Source organism: Caloenas nicobarica, chromosome 1 (genome assembly GCF_036013445.1).
Source record: "Caloenas nicobarica isolate bCalNic1 chromosome 1, bCalNic1.hap1, whole genome shotgun sequence".
In the NCBI taxonomy this organism is placed as follows: Eukaryota; Metazoa; Chordata; class Aves; order Columbiformes; family Columbidae; genus Caloenas; species Caloenas nicobarica.
The window spans coordinates 110,418,437-110,441,124 of NC_088245.1; the positions used below are offsets into that span (position 1 = coordinate 110,418,437).

General features: G+C 44.3%; 1 protein-coding gene across 1 annotated transcript; it reads left to right on the top strand.

Moving 5' to 3' along the window:
- Nucleotides 1–9,492: 9,492 nt before the first annotated feature.
- LOC136003134 (organic solute transporter subunit alpha-like) lies at nt 9,493–18,990 on the top strand. Its single transcript, XM_065658455.1, has 8 exons — nt 9,493–9,571; nt 11,168–11,319; nt 11,437–11,510; nt 13,135–13,293; nt 15,935–16,046; nt 16,664–16,810; nt 18,209–18,314; nt 18,803–18,990. Exons 1-8 carry the CDS (start codon nt 9,493–9,495, stop codon nt 18,988–18,990), a joined length of 1,017 nt encoding a protein of 338 aa, XP_065514527.1.
- The last annotated feature ends 3,698 nt before the right edge of the window (nt 18,991–22,688 follow it).

Here is a 22,688-nt window from a genome sequence, read left to right on the forward strand (position 1 = left end):
CCCTGGCACAGGCTGCCCAGAGGGGTTGCAGAGTCTCTGTCCATGGAGGTATTAAAAACCGAGCTGTATATGGCCTGGAGCAACCTGCTCTGACTGACCCTGCCCTGAGCAGGGGGACAGCACAGATGATCTCTGAGGCTGACGTCCCTCCTCAGCCGGTCTGCAATTCTGCGTCATCCAGCATGACAGCGTGGTGTTTCTCTAAGACAACATCACGTGCTGTTTCCTGGGTGTCCTGCACACAGGTGGTAGGGGTGGATGGAGAACCGGTGCTGGAACACAGCTGAGAGATGCTCTCCACTGGCACACGCACAGAAGCAGTGAGTTGCTTGGGTGCAAGTTTATCTTTAATCTCCTGCAATGGTTAATGATTTTGCTGCATCGTGGCTTCTCAGGGGCACTCTCAGCTCCACACAGTTTTGTACAGGTCAATAACTTTCCAGTGGGATAGGAACAGCTTCCACAAAGGCTGCTACGGGCAGTGGGAACTGCAGACAGAAAGAAAGTAAAGGCAAGGAAACACCCCTTCTTCCAGAACTGTAAGAACTAGAAGCACATGACTGTATCTGGGAACTGTACTGAGTATATAACAATGCTGTGCTTCATGTCTGTCTATTTTTAAACACCAGAGGCATTATACCTGACTTTTTAAAAGGGAACAGGTTTGCCAAGTGTTGCAAAAATAGCCCAAGAATCATCAAGAGCATGCTTTTGGTTTGAATACACTTTCTTCAGCATTCTCACTTATTAGACTAAGCTGTTACAAGCCTGGTTCACAGAATTATGAGATTTAAAGAGATATATACCTTTTATTGTATTCTTGTGGGGTTTTGTTCTGTGGGGTTTTTTTGCTTTGGTTTGGTTTTTAATCTTTAGGATATAGATCACATTTTCAATTTTTTTTTCTGATAAAATATCTTCAAAAATGGATTTCTATTTCAAGCAAAAGCTCACATTCTTGCAGAAAATAAGACTTCAAGAGAAACGCCAAGTATTGTGAAGTTTCTAGACAGATCGCAATGTGCCTTTTTACAAGCATTTCACTGAATTCGTTTTACTGACGTGAATGTTTTCAGCCATAGTAAATTCCAAGCAATTGTTCTGAAATGTTTATATAAATTACTTTCAGGCCATGCAAATGTTTGCACTGCAGAAATTGGACCCTAAGTATTACCTGTCAGTCAGACAAGATAATAATTTTCTCTCATGAGACTTGAATGCCTCCCCCCAAAATACCCAGCTCAGCATTTGGGTAGAACTTATTCAGCTTCTTGCTTCCGCTTACAAAGCTAGAATGAATTGCTGGGGAGTAAATATTGGAGAAACTGTAAACTGACTATGTGGGATTGGGGGATGGAGGAAAAAGAAACAAAGGGCATCAGAGAAATTACTCTTGGAAAATTATTATGTGGGAATGACAGTTCTGAAACAGGACAGATACCATATTATTCAGCTGTCAGCAAGGGATGAATGATGCTGGGGAGCTGTGATAGTTGCTATCTGAAGGTGCTAGTCAACTTGTCAGATGCCAGGAAAAAGGAAATTGGTGGCAAGAGGAGATAATAGAAGAGGCAAGTGGAGGTAAATCAGAAAGATGTTAGACGAAGGCACAACTACCAGATGCTGCCATGGGAACTGCCAAGCAAGAGCAGGAAAGCTTGCTTGGGTCTTAGATAGACCACACACCCTGCAAGTTTTACATTAACATGAACAATTTCTCCTGTAGAAGAAAAAGGTATTCTAACAAAAAAACAAAAAGCTGAGGGGAAGACAAAAGGAGGCTACCAGAAATGTAAGAAAGTATCTGAAAATATTTAGTGAATTCATCAAACTCAAGAGCAAGATGTGCAGAAAATGTCTCTCTAGGGGCTAGCTCACAGTATGTTAAAACAGTTTCTGCTTTCTGAGTCTACCTGCAGTTAAAAAGCTGCCTAAGGTTACTGTATTTGAGCCATAAATTTTATTGGGGAAGCAAATATATCTGTTACAATGTCACTGACATGTCGCTTCCTCAGATCTGAAGGTTCTTCACATCTGGAAGCTTTCTTGGTTTTTCCCAGCTTACTCAAGTTGGTCTACTAAAACTTATTATCTCTTCCTATAAACTTTGCCTCACTAGCATGCAAAACATCTGCTTTTCTTTCTCTTTCTTTTCTATGACTTCTTTATTTAACAATCTCTCAGTAGTGATGTTTGCCCCTTCAGAAACATATCTACTGCATGTCCTGAGATGAGATGATGAAATGTAAGAGGAATATGTAACATCTGTTTTGAAAATGGTTCAAGAAATTTAAAAAAGTGCCCAGCAGTACAGTTTCTAGCTGCTCTAAAGCATCTCTTTCCTTCCTGAAACAGATGCTGATGAAATTCACCATGACAAAGTGTGTGCGTATATATTGACAGGTTTGTCTGGGAGAATAGTGTCCTGGGACAAGCATTAAAAGAGGTTTTGCTGGTGTTGAAACAAGGTGGACATCTGGGATACGTTGCTGTAGCTATCCTCAATCATGCCAAAATGCCATAGAAATTGGCTTGCTAACTTCAGAGCAGCCTGAAGGCATGGGAGCTTTGGAAAGACGTGGCTAGTTTTCTACTAAATCTCAGCTGCTGGCTCTTGCGTGAGAGCCCAAGGCAAGACCTGCACCCTTAAGGTGCACCAAAAACACAGCACACATCTCTCCTTCTGGTCTTCAGCCCCAGCCTCCCTACCCCTCTCAAGTTTGCTGTGAAGGTGCCGAAATAACAGTTCTAAGCACTGGGTGCAGCGTTGTGTGGGAGTGATGTCCTCCTCTCAGGTTGGTTACAAGCCTGCCTGTGGCCAAGCTGAGGCCAGTTTACTGCCACATCCAACACACGTAGCACCAGCAGTAGAGTCGGGATGGGCTGCCAGGCTGTGCCTTTTGCCTCACCAAAGCTGCACAAGTGGAATGTGCAAGGTGCACCCTACTCAAAAGAGTTGCCCCAATGTGTCTTTTTTGCCCCAGTCTTCCACCAGCTCAGATGTGGACCTTCTGGAAATGCAGGAGTACCAAAACTCTGACATTCAGAGCGGGAATTTCTATCATGGCTTGAAAGACATAATCAGGGACTCCCCAGCTGTCTACTGGCAGATACTACTTTTGCTTCCTTATGGAAAGCCTGGGCTTGAGTTTCACCCAATGAAACAGGTACTGAGCTTTTGCTCCAGAAACCCCGCCAGAGTTAAGCCAGATATGATCTCCTGAAAGTCCTGCTCTGCAGGTAAAAGGCAAAAAGCACAGTTTCAGGCGGTAGCACTGATTTTGTAGGTAGACAGTCCAGGATTTTGTCTGTGCCCAGGCTACTGGCACAGGCAGTCTCACTGCTTTTGTGACTAAACCCCACACTGACAAGGTTTCACAGTCATACATGTATGCTCTTTTCTGCTTCTTTGCTACTGGGTGGTCTGCTTGCTACACAAAACAAGATACGTCTAGTTTTGGAGGGTGTTCTGTTTTATTTTTTTTTATTATGTTATTCTGTTACAGTTTTACTGTTGTATGTGCATGTTCTGGTTTAGTATTTTGTTTTCCTTCCCAGTAACAGCAATACAGAAGGAGCAAAAACCGTTTCTGTCATGTTATGACCTGTGGGAAGAAATGCATGATCTGTCTTGCTCAGCACCTGACTGCTGAGGAAAAGCAGACTTAGTCATTAATGGCAGCAGGCCTGAGAAGCCGTTTTCCAGTCAGAATAACATCAGTAACTTCTGAAGATATTCCCCTCCACAAAACAGCTGTAAAACACGATTTTAAGCGTGCTCGTCTTTACTCCACATACCCTATTTCATAAAGAGGTCCTTAGCTTCTGTTTATCCTGTTCCATAAAGAGGTCCTTAGCTATTCTTAAGGTCTGGTGTCCTGAATTAAGCTGAAAAGCAGAAACTTCTATAAACAAAAAATAAATCAATAAATCTGTGTGCAATTTCCTCATTTTGAAACATTGCATTTTGATTTCCGTTTCTTTTAATTTTTATTTTAATGAGTTTCAAAATGTTTCAGATTTGAAAATTTGCTTTGAACAGCAGATGCAGAACAGTTCACATAGGAAATGTCACGTTGAAATGTTTCCACATAAACTAAAGTTAAAAAACAGTTTTCTGTCAATACATCTTTTAAAAATATTTTCTTTTATCAGAAGCTTCAGTTCAGATGAACTGGCATTTTTGACACAAAAACTTCTCAAAACTCTTGACATCCCTCCTCTAGAAACTGGGAACTATAAACCAAGACTGGGAAAGAAAAATCTACAGAAACTCACTCTAGGGAAAGAACTTCTTAATCGTAATCTATTATTTTTGATGATGAAGATCTGTGAGGTTTGTCTTTGCCCATCAGTGCCCTTGGACACATATGAGATGCTCACAAAGTGGCATTTACTTGGTCCTTAGGACATATTTGTCTTACTGCTCATCAACACTCCTTTGGGGAAAAACTTCTTCCATTGCTGAAAAGCTCTGCAATCAAATATGTGTGCTTTATCACAGCGATGGCAGAGAAAATGCACTACCTGCCTCTATTCTCCTTCAGGATGCTGATTGTTGGCTACCCCCCTTACCACCAATTTGGGGTCCTAATTTTATAAGGTTCTTCCAGCTCTTTGTCCTACTATGAAGTGCTGTGAATTTCCTTTCTGTTGTTCTGCTGCCACATCCAATTGCTTGCAAGTTACTTTAAAAAGGTAAGACAACGCAAATAATTACTCATGTCTGGATTAAAGCGTAACAGTATATTACAAAAATAATAGTTTGATTCTGCTGCTTTATATTTCTCCCCTATATTGACTGCCAGAAACTGATTTGCTACTTTGGAAGCGAGATAAAATCAAACTTGTTACCTTCAGATTTAATGAGTCTCTCCCTTTTCTCTTTTATTGCTTCTCTACTGATAAGAGTCTTTGACTAAGCTTTCTTCTTAAAAGCACAGATGTAAAGCTTCTGGCACACCTGATATTCTTTTTCATGCAGAAATTTCTCCATCTGAATAGGCATCAAAATTACAATTTAGTTTTGTTATCTTAATTTATTTCATTGTAGTCACTTTTTTCTTTATTTTTACAGTTGCTGCCAGAGTCCAAGTAACAAGTAAATCCCATTATTAATTTATTTAACAGTGATATATATATATGTTCTTTCCCTCACATTAATGAGCCACCTTTTCTGAAATGAGTAGTTTATTACTGGCAGTAGATGAAAAGTCAATGGCTTTATAGTGGAAAAGGCCAAGCTGCATCTAAGTTCAATTGCATAATATGCTATAGCTGAGAAACAGGATTTGGTTTCATTATTAAATCTGTACATACCTTTGGAAGCTGGACAATTTTAGCCGATTTTTCTTAGCTGGCTGCGTATCCAAACTTGTGAGAAATCTGATGTGCAGTCCCACGGCACTGAAAATTGTTGATATATTTTGCTTATACAAACTTTTAGTGCTAGGCTGAACTCAGCTGAATATAATTCGCCCCCCCAGGAAAGGTCTTTGCCTGTATTTCCCATCTGCACTGATGAGGATGATGATGTCTGCTAGACTTCCCTATAACCAAAATACGTTATTATATCCCATGTGGTGGAACTTTGAGTTTGTCCTGTGAGATAGCCTGCAGGATCTCCTGCTGTTCAGTTTCTGAGCCGGGGCTGACATCAGGATTTCTGTCTATAGGCTTGGTCCACCAATATGGGATAGAAGGACTGTGTCACCTTCTGAAGGCCAGTGAGCCTCCTTTGGGGAGAAACCACAGATGGCATCAGCTCCTCCAGACCATGTGCCATGGGGGCAATGATCACAACAGGCACCCTGTTCAACAGAACTGAGAGTATCTAGTTATTGCTGCAGCGAGGCAGGTGGAAATGAAAGGCATCATAAAAATGGAAGAAAGATAAACAACTGCGGTGCTCTTTAAAGGAAGAGCACACTGGTGGAAGCAAAGGGGCATGTTCCTTGAAGAGAAACAAATCCGAGCAGTGCACTGTCTGGAAGGGGCTGAGCCACAAAGTACTCGAAAGCCCCTGGTAAGCAGAGGCAGAGAAATGCATTCACATGTGTTTTTTATTCTGAGGAACTGTGTAAATCCTCGGTGCATCTAAATGGAGAGGTGATCCATTTATAAATACTTTTCTACTGCTGAAGGTGGGTTTTTTGTGACAAATGTCACCTATTAACGCAACAGGTTAAACCAAAAACTGGAATAGTGAAGCTGGGAGGCTCCTGGGGATCTAAAGGGTTTGTTGTTGATGTAGAGACTCAGCATTTGGCTCAGAGGTCAGTGCAGAGAGGGCACTGCAGAGGAGCCTGGGCTAAGAAAGTGCACAAAGCAGCAGACCTCCAACTGCAGCAGCTGAGGGGTCATGGCATGTTCTTCAGTTTGATTTATTAAATTTAAGGACTATCAGGCACATATTGTTGCCAAGAAATAGCCCAGAATGTGAGGAAGAGGTGACGCATGCCCCTCTAAGATGTATGGCAGCTTTTAATGAAGTGGATCTAATATTCAGTTCAAAGATGGTAAATGGTGTTTCTAACAAAAAGGAAACAGAGTAGATTTGTGGTTTTGTTTTTAGACTCTATTCTGTGAAAGAGACTTCAGTAGAAGAAAGAGTAGGATGGATCTCTACAACAGAAGCTGAGAATTAATCTTTAACCTCTAAACTTTAACCTGTTACTTTTCTATAGGTTTGAGACAGGAAATTCTCTAATGCCACGTCCCATGTATGCTGCAGTATTTGCTCCAAAGTGGTAGTGCTGAACGACTAAATATGACTGTGAAGTCCGAAGTTGTTACTGTGTGGATTCTTCAGACTCTGGGTTTCTTTTAAACATGGTAAAATAGCCTAGTAGTTTCGCCACTCCTACACTTAACATGTGAATTTCTTTAACAAAAGCATTGACAGACCTGTCTCATTCAAAAAAGGGATTAACAGGAAAGGAAGTTTTATTTTTAGCTTTCAGGGAATACAAGGAGCTGGCAACCAAAAGAGCAGCAGATGGGAATCCTGTTGTCTCTGCTCAGGAAGAACCTTCAAAGGCCTTGGGCCATCTTTCCATCTCAGCAAATCCTCACTTGAGCTTTTGGTCACATTTTGGAGTGTGTGATCACCATCAAATAGTTCGATTAAAAAAAAAAAATCAAGCAAACTGGGTAGAAAATGCTTGGTGTGTTAAGGCTATTTCCCCCTCTACCACCAACTGTTCCTTCAGGATGAGTAAACAGACTTCCAAATAGAAGGTAAGCTGGAATGACATTTCAAGAATTTTGCCTGTATCTTTCTGCAGCTGTGCAGCAAAAGATGTGCTGGATGGAGGATGCTCTGAGCAGCCTGTGAAGACAGGGCAGATACCACATTCTAACAGCCAGTTACTGCCGCATCCCTCTCAGTGAAACTGCAAAACTGTCCTCTTCACCTTGCAATGCAGTGAAAACAAGGACAGCAATGACAAAGAGGACTCAAAAGAAATGGCTTTGGTCTACCACCAAGCCCTCCTGACCGTAACAGAACAGGCTGTCTGTAGCCTCACCTGTCTCACTCCCAAATCCTGCTGCATTGAAAGAGATCTGCCTTTTCTCAACCAAGTACCTGCTGATGTTAGCCACTGAGCAGTTCAGTTCTCCTCTGCATCCCTGTGTTCTTGCTGGCAGCGTTTCAGTGTCCAGCCTGTCCTTCCCATAAAACTTTTGGGAATCCTGTGAAAGGTGGTAGCTTTTACCACAAGGGCCCATGGTGCTTACGAATGTCCCACAGTCCCTAAATTCCCCACTTCCCCTCTATTTGTTTGAGTTCGTGGAACACCACCTTGATGAAGGGAGGCTTCCATGTGTATTTTAGCTGGTTTGTGTCTTCTCTTCTTTACCCTTTAATTCCTGCCACTCCATTGCATTTTCTCCCATGTTGATTCCTCAGCTGTCATTTCTGAGGACTATCCACTGTGGCCCCAAGATCTTTTTCCTGAGAGGCAATAGCTCATCATAGCATAGGTAGTTAGGGCCATCCTCCTCCCCTGAACACTACTTTGTGTTTATTGAGACAGTGTTGTCACCTGCTATTTTGTCACCTGGCACTGTAGCCATCCTTCTGCTGCTTCTCACAGCCAGCTTTCAGTCTGACTATCCAGAATAACTCAGTGGGTCACCAAACTCCACCATTCCATTACTCTTACCTTTTCCTGAAAAGGCTCGGGCTGCAGAAAGGATCCTTCCAGCAGGAGAAACGTGGGAAAGTGGAGAATCCCTCCAAGCACAGCATGGCCAGCCGGGCAGGGAGGGGATTGTCCCGCTCTGCTCCGCACTGGTGCGGCCTCACCTGGAGCACTGTGTGCATTTCTGGGCGCCACAGGATAAAAAAAGGTATTAAGCTGCTAGAGAGTGTTCAGAAGAGGGCTACAAAGTTGGTGAAGGGTTTGGAGAGGAAGCCGTATGAGGAGTGGCTAAAGTCACTTGGTTTGTTCAGCCTGGAGAAGACTGAGGGGAGACCTCATGGTGGCTACAGCTGCCTCACAAGGGGAGGAGGCGGCACAGGAGCTGATCTTTTCTCTGGCGACCAATGACAGAACCCGAGGGAAGGGCAGGAAGATGTGCCAGGGGAGGTTTAGGTTGGACATGAGGAAAAGGTTCTTCCCCCAGAGGGTGGTGGACACTGGAACAGGCTCCCCAGGGAGGTGTCACGGCCCCAAGCCTGGCAGTGTTCAAGAAGAGACTGGACAAGCCCTCAGACACATGGTGTGAACTGTGGGGTTGTCCTGTGCAGGGACAGGAGTTGGACTCCATGATCCTTGTGGATCCCTTCCGACTCAGGACATCCTATGATTCTACCCTTGACGTGCATTCCTTCTGCCAGTGTAGAAAATGGTGCAGCTTTCCACCTCGTTGCAGCCAAGATTATTGGGAAGTCTTTGGTGAAGGGCTCCATGGAAAGTCCTTTGAATGTCTGCTGCGTTGACCAAGCAACTTTCCACCTCCACAGGTCCCTGCAGAGAGCACAGCGTCTGGAGCTGCTCTGACTGGCTTGGGACGGAGGTGGAGACGCCACTGGGGAACCCAGCCTGACCCCCCATCCCTCCTCGGCTGGCAGCCTACACTTCTGTGCGAGACCCGACTCCCGACGCCCTGACACCCCGGGCCTGTGAAAGCAGGCGGGACGCGGCTTCTGCAGGAGCCCCTCCACGGGGGGACCATGGCTCCTCGCAGGTGGAGCAGGGAGCGAGTTGGGCGCGTTGCCCGCCGGGCTGGGCACTGTCCAACCCCGCCGGGGCTGCCGGGCGCCAGAAGGCAGCGCGGAGACGGGGCCCTGCCCGCCGCCTGCCCGGCCCCGGCTCCCCGACTAATCATTAACCGGCCCTCGGCGGCCCCGAGCAGCCGGGCTGCGCATCGCGGCTGCCGCGCTCCCCAGGGACCAGCGGGCGGGCACTGACCCCCGCCGCCGCTCGTCCTTCGTCCGTTCGGCGCTGCCAGGACACCGCGGCGGGGGCCGGCGGCCGCTCCGCCATGGAGAGTGAGGGGAACGAGACCCTCCACCCGTCCTGCAGCGCCAGCGAGCCGCCCTACTCGGAGGAGCTTCTCCGGAGTAAGTGCGGCCGCCCGCCCGGGCCGGGGCGAGACGGAGAGGCGTAACGGGGGGGAGGCATGAGGGAGCCGGCGGCTGCCCCTGCCCTGCATCTGCCCCTGCTCTGCATCTGCCCCTGCCCTGCATCTGCCCCTGCCCTGCATCTGCCCCTGCTCTGCATCTGCGCCTGCATCTGCCCCTGCCCTGCATCTGCCCCTGCTCTGCATCTGCCCCTGCTCTGCATCTGCCCCTGCCCTGCATCTGTCCTGCCTGTGCCCCTACCTCTGCCTCTGCCCCAGCATCTGCCCCTGCATCCACCTCTGCCCCGGCATGTGCTATTGCCCTTGCCCCTGCCCTTCCCTCCGCCCCGCCGCCGTTCTTCCCCGGCGAGGAAATCTCCCGGGCGGAGGCAGGCGGCCGCCAGCCCCGGCGTTACCTCCGCCTGGCAGGGGGCTGAGCTGCTTCTGTCTTCGGGGAAGGGAGGGAGGGCGGCAAGGCCCCCAGCCCGGAGCTGCGGGTGGGGACCTGAGAGAGCTGGGGGGCGAGGGGAAGGGTGGTCAGAGAGAAGCGCCCGGGTCGCCTGGTACCTGCGGCACTGGGCACGGGACCAAGCCCATAGACCTGCCTCTGGTCTCAGGTTTCCCTGCAATGGGATCTGTGGTGCCGGGATGTTCATCGAGGTGTGGACTGCTCCACCGGCAGCCAACTCTAGAAGTGTTGGGGTTTTTTGAAGCAGGTTATGTTGAAGAAGCTGGGGCAGAGGCTCTCCTTTGCTGGCACTGCATGGTATGCCTTTAGGTAGGCTACAGCCACAGTGGGAGTTAGTGCCAGTGCTGGGCATGAGCTTCTCCTAAAGTAAGCATGACTCCATTGTAGTGCTTTCTTCTGTCTCCAGAAGCACCTTTCTTGGAAGAAAATCCTCCTCAACCATTAGCCTGTGGGTAAAAGTCGATATCCATACCCAGGGTCAAGGGAGATGTAAAACACACCAGCCTTGGGTAAAAGTTGTTATCCATACCCAGTATTAAGGAAGAAGTAAAGAAATATTTGGTGAAGGCATCGAGTTTATCTCAGGCTCGACATATCAGGAGCCTATCTTTACATTGTTCATGTACCCTAGAAACTTCCACCGAGCCTCTAATAAGGAAGTTATGCACAAACATGCCTATAAACATACAATGGAAACAAAGAACTAATACTGATTAAATACATTTTTGCTTGTAGTCTGCCTGGAAAAGTTCCCAGAGTATGTATTTACTGTATTTGTGTACATTATGTATTACATATTTATTTATATTCTGTTACGTATTTACATTCATGTAAGGACATTTGTCCTGGAACTCTGTCTTTCTGAAGGGGATTTTTGCATAATGCTTTGAGAACATGGAGGCATATTCTTCCCATGTGCTGTCTGTGGATCCTGGAAATATTTAGTCACGAACTTAAGTATTTGAATCATCCTGTGGAGTCAATGGTCAATCTATGTAGCTAAGGATGAGTAAAAGTCCTTGCAGGAACAGGGCTAAGAAGCCTCTCGGAGATGGTATCTTTACATAAAATGTTTGGAATGCTTATGAAATAAATCAGAACTTTGTGTTTTCTTTTCCCTCTTTGCAGGCCTTGATCTACCAGGGAGATTTCTCTTTGCAATCTTGACTCTGATGACGCTAATTGCCAATGTGGTATTTATAGAGGAAGCACTCTACATCTACAGGAAAACCCCCTCCTCCAAAAGATCAATTATAATTTGGGTCAATGCTGCAGCTCCAGTAAGTTATCACAGAAAAGAAATAAAATTGAATTTTGAAAATGGGAGTTTCCCTGAAAATCCACATGAACCAGCTTTTTCTCTGACCTTCGTACAACCCTCCTCCCTTTCTCTGTAGGTGATTGCTACTACTTCATGCATTGGCATGTGGATTCCTCGCTCAACAATGTTTACAGATTTCACAGCAGCAGTGTGAGTATTCTGCTTGATTCTAGACAGTTGCCCCAAACCCCGAATTTCTTCCCTTTAAACATCTGCCGCTCTTGGTAAACACAGTCATTTTGTAAATTTAACAATTTAGTAATTTTTGGTTTGAGTTGAAATCTCTTGGCAGCTCTTTTCTGGGAGGTAGAAAATGCCAAAGCAGTTCCCAGTACTACAGTCCCCTAGTGTGTGAACCTCAGTATGAAAGATCTGTGACTCGCATGTAATTGATCCCTCAGATTGACAGCAGCTTTGAAGCAGTACTCTTTCTTTCCTCTCTCTGCATGTCATGTGGAATGAGACTCTGACCTGTGACTTCTCTGTGCTTTTATTAATGATGAGCCGGGGAGGTCTATTATTAATGGTGGCAAGTGAACCTCCGATGAGTATATCAATGTAAAAATGTTCCACGGTTGTCCTGATAAAAGCACTTTCATGACAGCTCTGACATGCACAGAGAAGAACGGAGAAACATAGTCCTTGCTTTCTGGAGGTGATGGCATGGCCCTGGTAGGCAGAGCCAGGTCAGGAGGTGCTCTGGCCTTGGGCACTCCACAGTTGATTTTGGGATGATTTTGGAACCCACTGCGGGATAGTTAACACAGACTGTCATTAATAGCCTCATCCCTTGTTGCAGTAGGGTAGGGTAGGGTAGGGTAGAGTAGAGTAGAGTAGAGTAGAGTAGAGTAGAGTAGAGTAGAGTAGAGTAAAAAAGGAGGGAAAACACAGCAGTAAGGAACACTGTGAGCATGCAGCAATTTGTGCAGGTAGTGCAGATTACCAAAATCTTCCAAGGATCCAGCCCTATGGCATGTTGAGCCTATCTGCATCCCCCCTCCTCTCTTGTCCAAGCTACAGGTTCCCGTCCCCTCAATTGCATCCACTTCCACACACAGGTTCCAGCTGCACAGCAAGCTCCTTCAAGGAGACAGTGCAGATGAAGAGGACCTCTTTTATTTGGTGAGACTGGATTTCAGTGAATCAGTTCCCTAAATCAGTTTGAGACATGGGAGGAAAGTGCGGTTGCACAATCTGTAGTTCCTGGGATGGGTTGAGAATGTGCAGGTGGTGAAGGCGGGAGAGGTGGGGCTGCGGCAGTCGGTGCTTGGATCAGCTTTGGTTGCAGAGGAACCACACCCTGACTGCGGCAGCACATACAATGATAGCGAGATATATATATACATATATCTGTATAAACCTAGCCATGTTTGTTGGTGGTGGTTGGTCGATCTTTTGTTGTAGTTTTTTTTGTTTTGTTTTGCTTTGTTTTGTTTTTAAAGGAGGAATAGGTCTTGTTCTGTAAAGTTTGGACCAGTCAGGACTAGGTAATAGATAGAAAAATATGGCCATAATGATTTGGGCTGGAAAAGCCTGTGCTTTAATACTGACTCTGCCACCATCCACAAGTGCAGGTAGTCTGTGCCTCAGTTTATTCCCCTTTTGGTGAGGTTTAGGGCAGTTCTGGTCCTCCAAGGTGATGGAAAACTGAAGGTTTTTCACAGGTAGTGTGTTGCTTGCAAAGTGCAAGCTGTAAAAGCCCTGGACAGAAGGCAGCACTAGCATACAAGAAACACACAAGCAAGTTCAAGCTGGCATTTTCTTCTTCTCCTAGATTTTTCGCCATAGTTATCCACAAGTTCCTGCTGATGATGATTAAGGAGTGCGGAGGTCAAAAGCTGCTCCTCAGGCGGTTTGAAAATGATCGCTTCAAGATCAGCACCGGTCCCTGCTGCTGCTGCTGCCTTTGCCTCCCTCGTGTGCGCATCACTAGGTGAGTCGCCCTTTAAGATTTCCCAGCTGGAAAACGGCTGCTGGAATTCAGCCAACTTGGCAAGGCCAAGCTTACAGCAAAGGGCCTCCCTTGCTTCCCGAAAGTCAGTCTTCAGCCGTCTCTTTTAAACGCGGCCATCACTTTGGGGCTGTATGCCTCCATTAATTTATTTTGGTTTTATAATGCAGAATTTTGCATAAGAGTCGAGAGCATGAGCTCTCTCGATTTAATCCAGCGCAGTGTTTCAACTTGCAGTAATGTTGAGCACTGTGGCATCTCCCCAACTAATCTCATTCTCTTCCAAGAAAACATTTCTGCAGTAAGCAGTGTGTGTGGGAGGAGGAATTTCTACTCTAGAAAACCTAATAATTGAGATTTCAGTTACTTTTCATTCCAGAAGGGAACAAATGTCTCCAAATTGGGTATTTTTCTCAAGCAGCATTGTCAAATTGAGGCTGTATTGAAATAAATTTCTCTTACTTTGATAAAACTGAAATGTTTCATTCTGATTTTGACTTTAGAACTACTTCAAATTAAAATAATTTTTAGAACAAAAAATAGGTTTAATTCCCAGAAAGCTTTGATCTCAATGAAACAGCATTGTCTGGTGAGGCAAAAGCGATTTCTTTCTTCTGTTAAACTTAATATTAAAGCACCTTTGAGAAGTGGGGTGAGGATGGAGATCCGTACCTGTAGGAGCCAATGTGCTGTAACATAAACCTTGCCTCCTTTGAGCATTGCCTGGTGGGGCTCCTCCTCTGGCTAGTGTCACCCTGTCATTTACATACTGCTCTACAGCCTGGAAGCCTCATGTATTTCCCAGGGCTTTCCTACTGGCACGGAGTATGAGAATGTTTCTCTCATTAAAAGCAAAAGCTGAAGGACTGAATGTGCAAGACAGAGACTTTTCTATGAGGGCCTGGACATTAGTGTCAGAGGGACCTTGGGGACTTCACAGTCTGATTAAATGAAAGCAGCAAACAGAATGCAACATAGCAATTTGTGCTGCTTTTGCAAAAAATCGTATTTTTATTGTAACAATTATTCCTTAAACTGCCTCATGCAGTATTAGAATTTAAACTCTTATTTCCATCATTTTTTTAAATGGAATAACAGTAAGTATTTACATGGAGGAGGCATCAAGAAGAAGAGGTAGTAAACCAACTGAAAAATACACATCCAAAAATGGATGTAATACAACAACATAAAACCAGTAACTACTGATATGGATCTAAAAGACTCCCGGTTTTCATGGGCATTGATTTAAGCATGTTTCAGCACAGCTGAAGAAATGCCATCGGACAGATCTATGCTATAGATGTAACACATCACCAGTATATTTGTTTTTCTTTCCGTGTCTGTCACCCTCTGTATAGGTTGTTGTATCTGCGAGCTTGGGAGATGATCCTCTACTCACCCTCCTGTTGATCAGTCCAGTGACAGCTTACCGAGGATGATATTAGCTGATATTAACTCCTTTCAGGAGCTAGATAGTTCCTACTACTGTTGGGAGGAAAGACATCTGCCTGTTTGAAAAAAAAAAAAAAAAGGCTTTTTGTTCTGCAAGCAGGCTTAGGGCTCCTTCTCCAGCATCTGTAGCACCAGGAAGCCCATCTGCTGCCTCTGCTTCTGACTTCTAGCCTTTTTCCATTGCAGTGTACAATTTTTAAAAAATATGAGCAACCTATACCAGAGAAAGGTCAGTCTCATATTCCTCTCATAGGTATCTTCTGGTGAAACAGGGAGCTACTCCAAGGGAGGGATTCATTCTTTAAAAAAGCCATGTGCTATCGACAAGTCCTGGGAAAGCTAACAAGGTACAGTAGACAAATGAGGCAAAGTAACAAACCATACAGTGGGGAGAGACATGGCAGAAGAGGTCTGATGGTTAAGACAGACCTGTGTCAACAAGGAAGACAACTCCTGGTCTTGCAGTGGCTGCCCTGTTTGTCATATTATTCTTTAAAGCCCATTTGGGAGCAAAAATTATCTGAAAAGGCACACGCACTAAATGGCTGGCCAGTTGTAGGCCCTTCCATGTGTAGGGAAACTAAGGAAATCCTGAGCTGCTCTGCTGGCCTTTTGTGGTTGGCCAAGTGAAATATCTTTTCTCGTGCTAGAGTACAAAGGAGCAAAACCACATGCTTACATGGCAGTATTAGCGATGCATTGAAGAACTACCAGTCCTGTCACCTAGGTCTGCATGATTCCCTTTCTTGATCTACCACAGGACTAGGAAGTGTCTGAGGAGGAAGGCTAAATTGCCCAATTTAATCAGAAAACTGAAATAGTAAGGCAACAAGGCAAGAGAAAGTGGCATTATTGTTCAGAAACCAATTATGCTGCTACTGGCTCTCTGGTTAGCTTCAGGGCAGAGAAATACATCACGTTTTGCCCAGCTTTCATTAGTATGTAATTGCTGCAGAACAGGAAAAGTACTATTTTTATAGAGACTTAACAAAATAAACACAGGGTAATTCCTGGAAAGGTTTTCTAATCTTGAAGCTGTTCCTCCCTGGATTTTAGCCATGTGCTACAAGACTGGAAAAGTTTCGCAGTTGACAGTATCCAAAAAATGTTATTAAGGTTGCTAATAAGATTTTTGCCTATGTGATTATGTGATTTTTTTTTTTTTGGCTAGGCAAACCCTCTTTTGGCTGAAGCTGGGCACCTTTCAGTTTGCTTTCCTTCGACCTGTGCTGATGTTTTTATCAATAGTGCTTTGGACTAATGGCATTTACAGCCCTTACGATGTAAGTAAATATTTGAATTGGAGATGGTCCACAAAATCCATAGGTTTTATGGCTGATGTTAGTATCTTAGCCTGCAACTAAACTGTGAAATCTGGGAGCACTTCCAGCTGAGTCCTTCCCGTGTTCTTTTGAGACCCTGAAGTACATAATATCTGTCTTCCCCCCAGACTCTCCTGTCTTGGCTTGGAAAGAAACTGGGCATCAAGGTGGGCTCGGCATCAGATTGTGCTCCAGTATGTTTCCCAGATTGTGTGGTTAGAACAGCAGGACTGCAGGGTGCCCTGTGGGATGTACCTGCCCTGTGTTTTGTAAGGTACATCCTTAAGAAAAAGGCATTGCTGGGGTCAGATTGAGGGTTGTGTCACTTGTTGCCTTCCCAGGCTGAACAGATTTGCATGTCGGTGCCTGTTGGGCACGAGCACTGTGCTAGTGCTCCGGTTGGTACTGTGTGGCTTCCCCTTGCAAACCCCAGCAACTGCTGCTGCCATCAGCTTTCATGGAGACAAAACCAAGCATTTTAACATCTGCATCATCCAGTTCACCATTTCTTCCTGGAAATATAATAGTAAAATGCGCTGTAAAGTTTTATAGGTACGCTTGTTTTATTTGCTTCTCAGTTATCTCTCAAAGGAGCTGCAATATGGATTAGCTGCTTCATTGGTGTCATCACCATTATTGCTCTGTGGCCAGTTGGAATCATGTTTCAACAAGTTAGGACTCTCCTTATCTGTAAGAAGATCATCCCAAAGTTCGCTCTTTATCAGGTGAGACATTTAATATTTCTGATAAGAATTTCTCTTAACTGCAGGCATAACACTATCTCTCTGGTTCTTGGTCCTTTGTTGAAAAGTTATAGTATTGTTTTTCCCATTAAATGCACTGTGAAAAGGCGTATTTTTACCTGATTAAAGCTGCATCCCTTTGAAGCACTCTCCTTGGCTTCTGTTGGGTTTCAGCTTGAGCCGATTTACCTCTATTCTCTCAGGGGCGCTGGAGATGTGAAAGCCACATAAAATCCATTCAACTTCAGGCAAATGAAATCAAAACAGCACCTTCTGCAGGGCTTGAAAGAAGCTTTGTAGACATAGTATCCTTAAACAATGTTAAAATGCTGGTGTGCACTTCTAAATACTAGGAGAGGATGTGGAGCATTGTGTGGGTGGCTGTTGTTTGAGCTGTTTCAGCACGTCACAATGTTCTGTTTTGCCAATATTTTTCTTGGCCATTCTGCACTTCAGAGTTAGATGATAATGAAAATACTGGCTGGGAATCATTAAGCGGTAAGGAACAGAACCAGATAGGTCAGATTGAAAAAGCCCAGGGACAGGGCCACCCCCTTCCACATCACCCTGAAGAGAATACAACAGAATCCTTGGATATGCATCGTTCTTGAACAGGGCATGTAGAAAAGCTGATGCACTAAGGTTTCTGTTAAGTAAATTATTAAACATTTATAAATGCAATAAACAGGGTAGTCATACGTGCAAAGATGCATTAGGGTGAATCCAGGTGTAAGATGGCAAAGTCTCTTAATGTGAGGGTTTATACTCATGCAGTTACACCAGCAGCTAGAGAGACACTTGGATGTCTCCAAGGCAGCGAAGGCCTGGCTCAGCAAATAGCAGGTAATAAGATGCGTCAGTGATGGTTGCTGAAGCCAAGCTGTGAAGAGTCCTTCATCCCTTCTGGCAAAGAAACCAGTCCCATTTAAGTTGGGGAGCACCACATCTCCCAGCTGTGGCAAAAAGAGGAGACAACAGAAAAAACATTCTTTGAGTCCTTCCTCCACTAAGGGAGACCATAAACTCACCAATTAGATTAACAGGAAGTTTTAAAAACATTGTTACCTATTATTCAGAGCTCAGTTGTTGTTTAAAATCTCAGCTGTGAGCTCTGTGTATATTGCAGCTCTCAAATTAGGGGCTGAGAAGAAACACTTTTCAAATAGAGGTTTAATTTAACACTCCCATTCAGAGCAGTATCATCCTGTCCTAAAGGCGAATCCTGCAGAATGGCAGGCAGCCTGCTGGTGGGTGAGAGGAGAGGGAGGGCAAGAAAGGAGAAATGAGGCAAAAGAGGGTCTGTTATGAAAGCAGAGTTGTTGTGTGAAATATAAACCTTTTCCTGGTAGCTAAGGCATCTGTTTTCTCTTTCTGGTGCAGTTTATCCTCATTCTGAACCACTTGCAGGCAGCTATTATCAACATCTTGGCCATGCAAGAAGTTATTCCCTGTACTCCACCACTCTCCTCTTCGGCAAGAGGAGCATGTAAGTTCTTTTGGGAAGGATCTTGTCCATTTACATATAAAGGTGCCAGTTCAGCTTTGGTAACTGCAGTATCTGGTGTTTCCGCAAAATATTAATTTCCTGGGATCATGTAGCTTTTGGAGAATCTCAGCTTTTACTAAAAAACAATAACAAAAGTTTTATAGCTGTTATAATAACAGAGAAGAACTTGATAATTAGAAGATTTGGAATTAGAAATGAGAGGACAAGAAGTCAACCTGCATAATTACTGTTCAAGCTTTTGTGTTTTGAATGCATAACTTATTGCGTGCTCGTTGATGGGCAATGCTCTGTAACTTATTTTGTTGCCAAGTGTGGGAGACACCCAGTTATGGGGATAGAATAGTAAAGTTTGTTCCTTTCGCACAGATGAAAATTAGTAAGCCAGGTATCCATTTTATGTATGGTAGTCATTTGCCCCTTTCGGGGGCTTTTCTTTGCCTCTTTTTTTTTTCTTTTTTTTTTGGCAGACACGACCCAGCAGCTCCTCATCATGGAGATGTTTCTCATAACCCTAATCTCAAGGGTGGTCTATCGGAGAAGATGTGATGATCTGGAGCCCCCAGAGCGTACGGCTGAAGAAGCTGGTGACAACAAGCAGACTCCTAAGATTATCGTGAACGGTGCAATTAGTGAACATGGGTTGCCAAGGGTTTAGAAGCCCTCTGAGCTCCTGTTCTGCAGGAGCTGGTAGCTCAGCTGCAGCAGCTTGTACGTTCTTGCACCGCAAATAGCCACTGTCCAGGTGGGAACAACTGACATAAACACCTGTGAGCTATAGGACTGAAAGGACCACTAGTGGAAAGATAATCCTGTTTATTCTCTGGTGATACATACATGGTGTGTTTTCATACCATGTAATTTAGTAAGATTTCTTACCATGTACTTTTATGCTGTTATTGAGCATTATTTTTTAGCTATTAGAATGGCTATGCTTTGGAGTTAATCCACAGTCCTTCCTCTTCATCTCTTTTGATTTTTAAGAAATTTCATCTCACCCTGGATTGCTGTTGTATGTCCAACACAACATTTTCTCATCCTTACCCCATTAAAATTTATTAGCTCTCACTGTATGCTACAAGCTCACCATAGCTGATTCTGATCAGCAAATACATTTGCGTATGTTTGTTCTGAAATCCCCAAGCCCGTCTGGGCTCTCCACCTTCATGAATGATGATTTCTTTAGGGCAAGACTTTTTACATTCATTGGCAATTCACCTCCTGATAAACACACAGTTGCTGTTTGTAGATGTGTCACTGGCAGATGTTCTTCCCAGGTACAGCAGATTCCCTGTCACTGGCCTGGAAAAAGAAAGTAGGAGTTAGAGTCTGAGATGTCTTCTGCCACAGCTCTGTGATGGTACGTGGTGCTTGGTTCTCTGCTTGGAAAATGGGAACAATGATACTCAGGATCCTTGCACTAATGGTGTCTGTGTGGAGAAGAGCTATGGAAAGGAATCTCTTTTTAAAATTATTTTTAGTTTACAAGGAATTTTAAAAATACTATTGGTTTGGGAGTTGGTGGCAAATGAAATATTCTGAAAACAGCTGCTGAGCAACCTGGAAGTGTGAAAGGAGGCTGAATTAAAGAAAATGTTTTCTTCTTTCTCAATGAGGTCAGAAATAGTATTTTTTAACAATAGAAGGATTCCATTTTAGTAGAAAAATGGAGTTGTTGTTTTTTAAGTCATTGAAACAATTTTTATATTTAATTTTTTTATGCAGACAGCCTGGGAAATTTAATGGATTCATGAACTCATTACTGTGAGAGAATCTACACTTTTCCCTTGAAAAATAATTTAGGTGAAAATTTTCACTCTGCATTAGAGTGTGTCAGTAGAATTAGCTGGGATCAGCTGACATATTCGTAACATGAGAAATCTTCTTAATGTATTTTAACATAATGGCTATTAGCATATTCCTAATGTTACTTTATATCAGTGTAGTCTAGGACACAGGTACGTTTGTAGACTTGCAGAGCAGTACTTAATTTCACAATGGCATTGGGAATGATTGGCTGTGAGTTTGAGCAGCCTTAAAGCCGGAAAATACAATATTTTGAATTGGTAAGGAATCTTTGTGAATTGCTGTGGAAAAGACTTTAATTACTAGAGCAAATGGTGTGACAGACACATGGTGTGAACTGTGGGGTTGTCCTATGCAGGGACAGGAGTTGGACTCGGTGATCCTTTTGGGTCCGTTCCAACTCAGGACATTCTGTGATTCTAAATGAGACACATGAGCATTACTGGAATATGTGTTCTGTAGCTGTTCTGTGGGGGACATGCCATGCTGGGTGGGATCTGTGGTACAGAAGAGCAGATCCATGTGCTGTGCAGGGACAGTGCATGTGGAATCACGTGGAGCGTGGGGAGAAGTGGTGGTCTCTGCAGGTCCAGCGAAGGCAGCTGCTGGGGAACAGTGAGAGCCTTCACCCATCACTGCGGGTCTGGTATCTGTCGTGTCTCTGAAGTGCCTGTTAAATAGGTCTTGTAAGCATCAGTGTGGGCCTGATTTAGCCACAGGTATCACTGGTGGGTTTGGTTTTGGGTAGATATCTAATATTTGTTGTGATCTTCGTCTGACATATTTCAGTAATAAAATGTACCATGGTGATTGTCAAGCAGACTTCAGATTTGGCAGGAAAGACATTTCTTTTTACTATGTACAGTCATGGAGGTCTCATTCAAAAAATAACTTGCTTACACAGAACCCTTTTCAGAGCAAAACTTGACATACTTAATCTGAAATATGCGCCTAAGAGCTTTCCTGAGTTATATCTTATGTGAATGCAGCAGAACGTATGGGTCTTATTGTTACAAATTTCTTTCTTTTTTTTTTTTTTTCTTTTGGAGCCTTTTAAATTAAGAATTTCTTCCCCACCTCTGGCTCAGATCAATAGCTGCAGCCTGCCTAGTCTTGGTGCAGCATCCAGGTAGGTGTCTGGGAGCTGCCAACCAGGGGCAGCAGGTGGCCTGCACTACCGTGCATTCATTCAGGTGCTCTGGAAATTAAAGCATTGCAAATCACAGCCTCCAGGTTGGACCTTAGGTAGTCTGAGTATGAAAAAAAACCAAACCAGAAAACTGGAAATTCCTTCTATCTCAGTTCTGGTAAGGATCTCTTTCAGGTCAGTGAAAAAAAGAAATCACTTTCACTTATGTATTTGTGATTAAAGCGTCTGAAAACATTTTACGAAAGCTAGAAGATAATTTAAGAACTCATTTTATACAGCTGCTGTAAAGTAAGGTATGTTAAGGTGAGCGCATAACCTTTATGCTATGTTTGCTTGAGATTATCATGTGAGGAAGGATAAAGGTAATTTTATTGTTGTCCTTTGTGATGATAAAAGGCACCAACACCATTAAACAGAAGGTTACGAGAGCTTAGGCATTTGGAAGCAATTTATGAGAACACAGGGGAAAAGAATAGTTATGTGTTTTGGGCGGCCATGCGCTAAGGATGTGGGTGTGAAGGTGACCACTAGCCTTGAAGCCTCCTGGAGCGTGACACAGGGATGTGCAGCGTGAGCAGCACACGTACAAGCACTGGAGAATGAACACAAGCACCTTGTAATGTTGCAGGAGTGGACTGGCAAACAAAAGCTGCTCAGCACTCTTCTTTTCCATCTGTCATTCACGCTATTATTTTTAAAACAACACTAATGGAGTGCCTCCTGTTCCAGAAGACCGTGGTGCAGGCTCCTGTTGGTTGCAGCATGGGCAGCACTTGAAGCACTTGAAGAGGTCCCCCCAGCAGACCTCCTGTCATTCCCTAGGTAGGGCAGTGAAGAGTGTGTTTAAGTGTGTGCCTTTGCGTTTTACATGTGTCAGCAGCAGAGACCTAGCAACTTAATACCCAAAGGATTTGTTTCAGATGCTAAGAGGGTGCTCTGCTGATGATAGACCTCTCTGTCCCTGCATCTCCCCTCCTGCCTGTTCCTGCACCCTCACACTTGCCCCTGCCTCATTCTCCCTGCTCAAGAGAAAAAGCCGGAGTGCTCCTGGGGCTGGACTCTGTGTGGAGGTGCAAGGGTGTCAGTTCACGCCTCCAGACCCAGGTCAGCCAGATGATGGATCATCCTTTCTACGCAGTGTCTGTTCCCTAAGAAGGGCCAAGAAAACAACACAAAAGAGTGCAAGAGCTGAATCGTGGTCTGATGGTTCCCAGAGTTGGAGTAGGGGAAGAAGTAACACAGCAAGGATACAAACAAGAGTAAATTGAGCAAGCTTGGGAATAAGCAGATTTCATGTAAGCAGTAGAGAAGCCCAGAAGAAGACTCATGGATAACTGAGAGAGGAACACAGCAGCCATTTGATACACAGCTAATGAAAACGCTGAAACAGCTCAGTTGCA

Bases quoted from the DNA above. Each gene is read 5' to 3' on its own strand.
- LOC136003134 (XM_065658455.1), top strand. From the start codon at position 9,493: ATGGAGAGTGAGGGGAACGAGACCCTCCACCCGTCCTGCAGCGCCAGC. The intron at 11,320-11,436 runs GTAAGTTATCAC...CTTTCTCTGTAG, and splicing joins GGGTCAATGCTGCAGCTCCA to GTGATTGCTACTACTTCATG. The intron at 16,047-16,663 runs GTAAGTAAATAT...TTTGCTTCTCAG, and splicing joins GCATTTACAGCCCTTACGAT to TTATCTCTCAAAGGAGCTGC.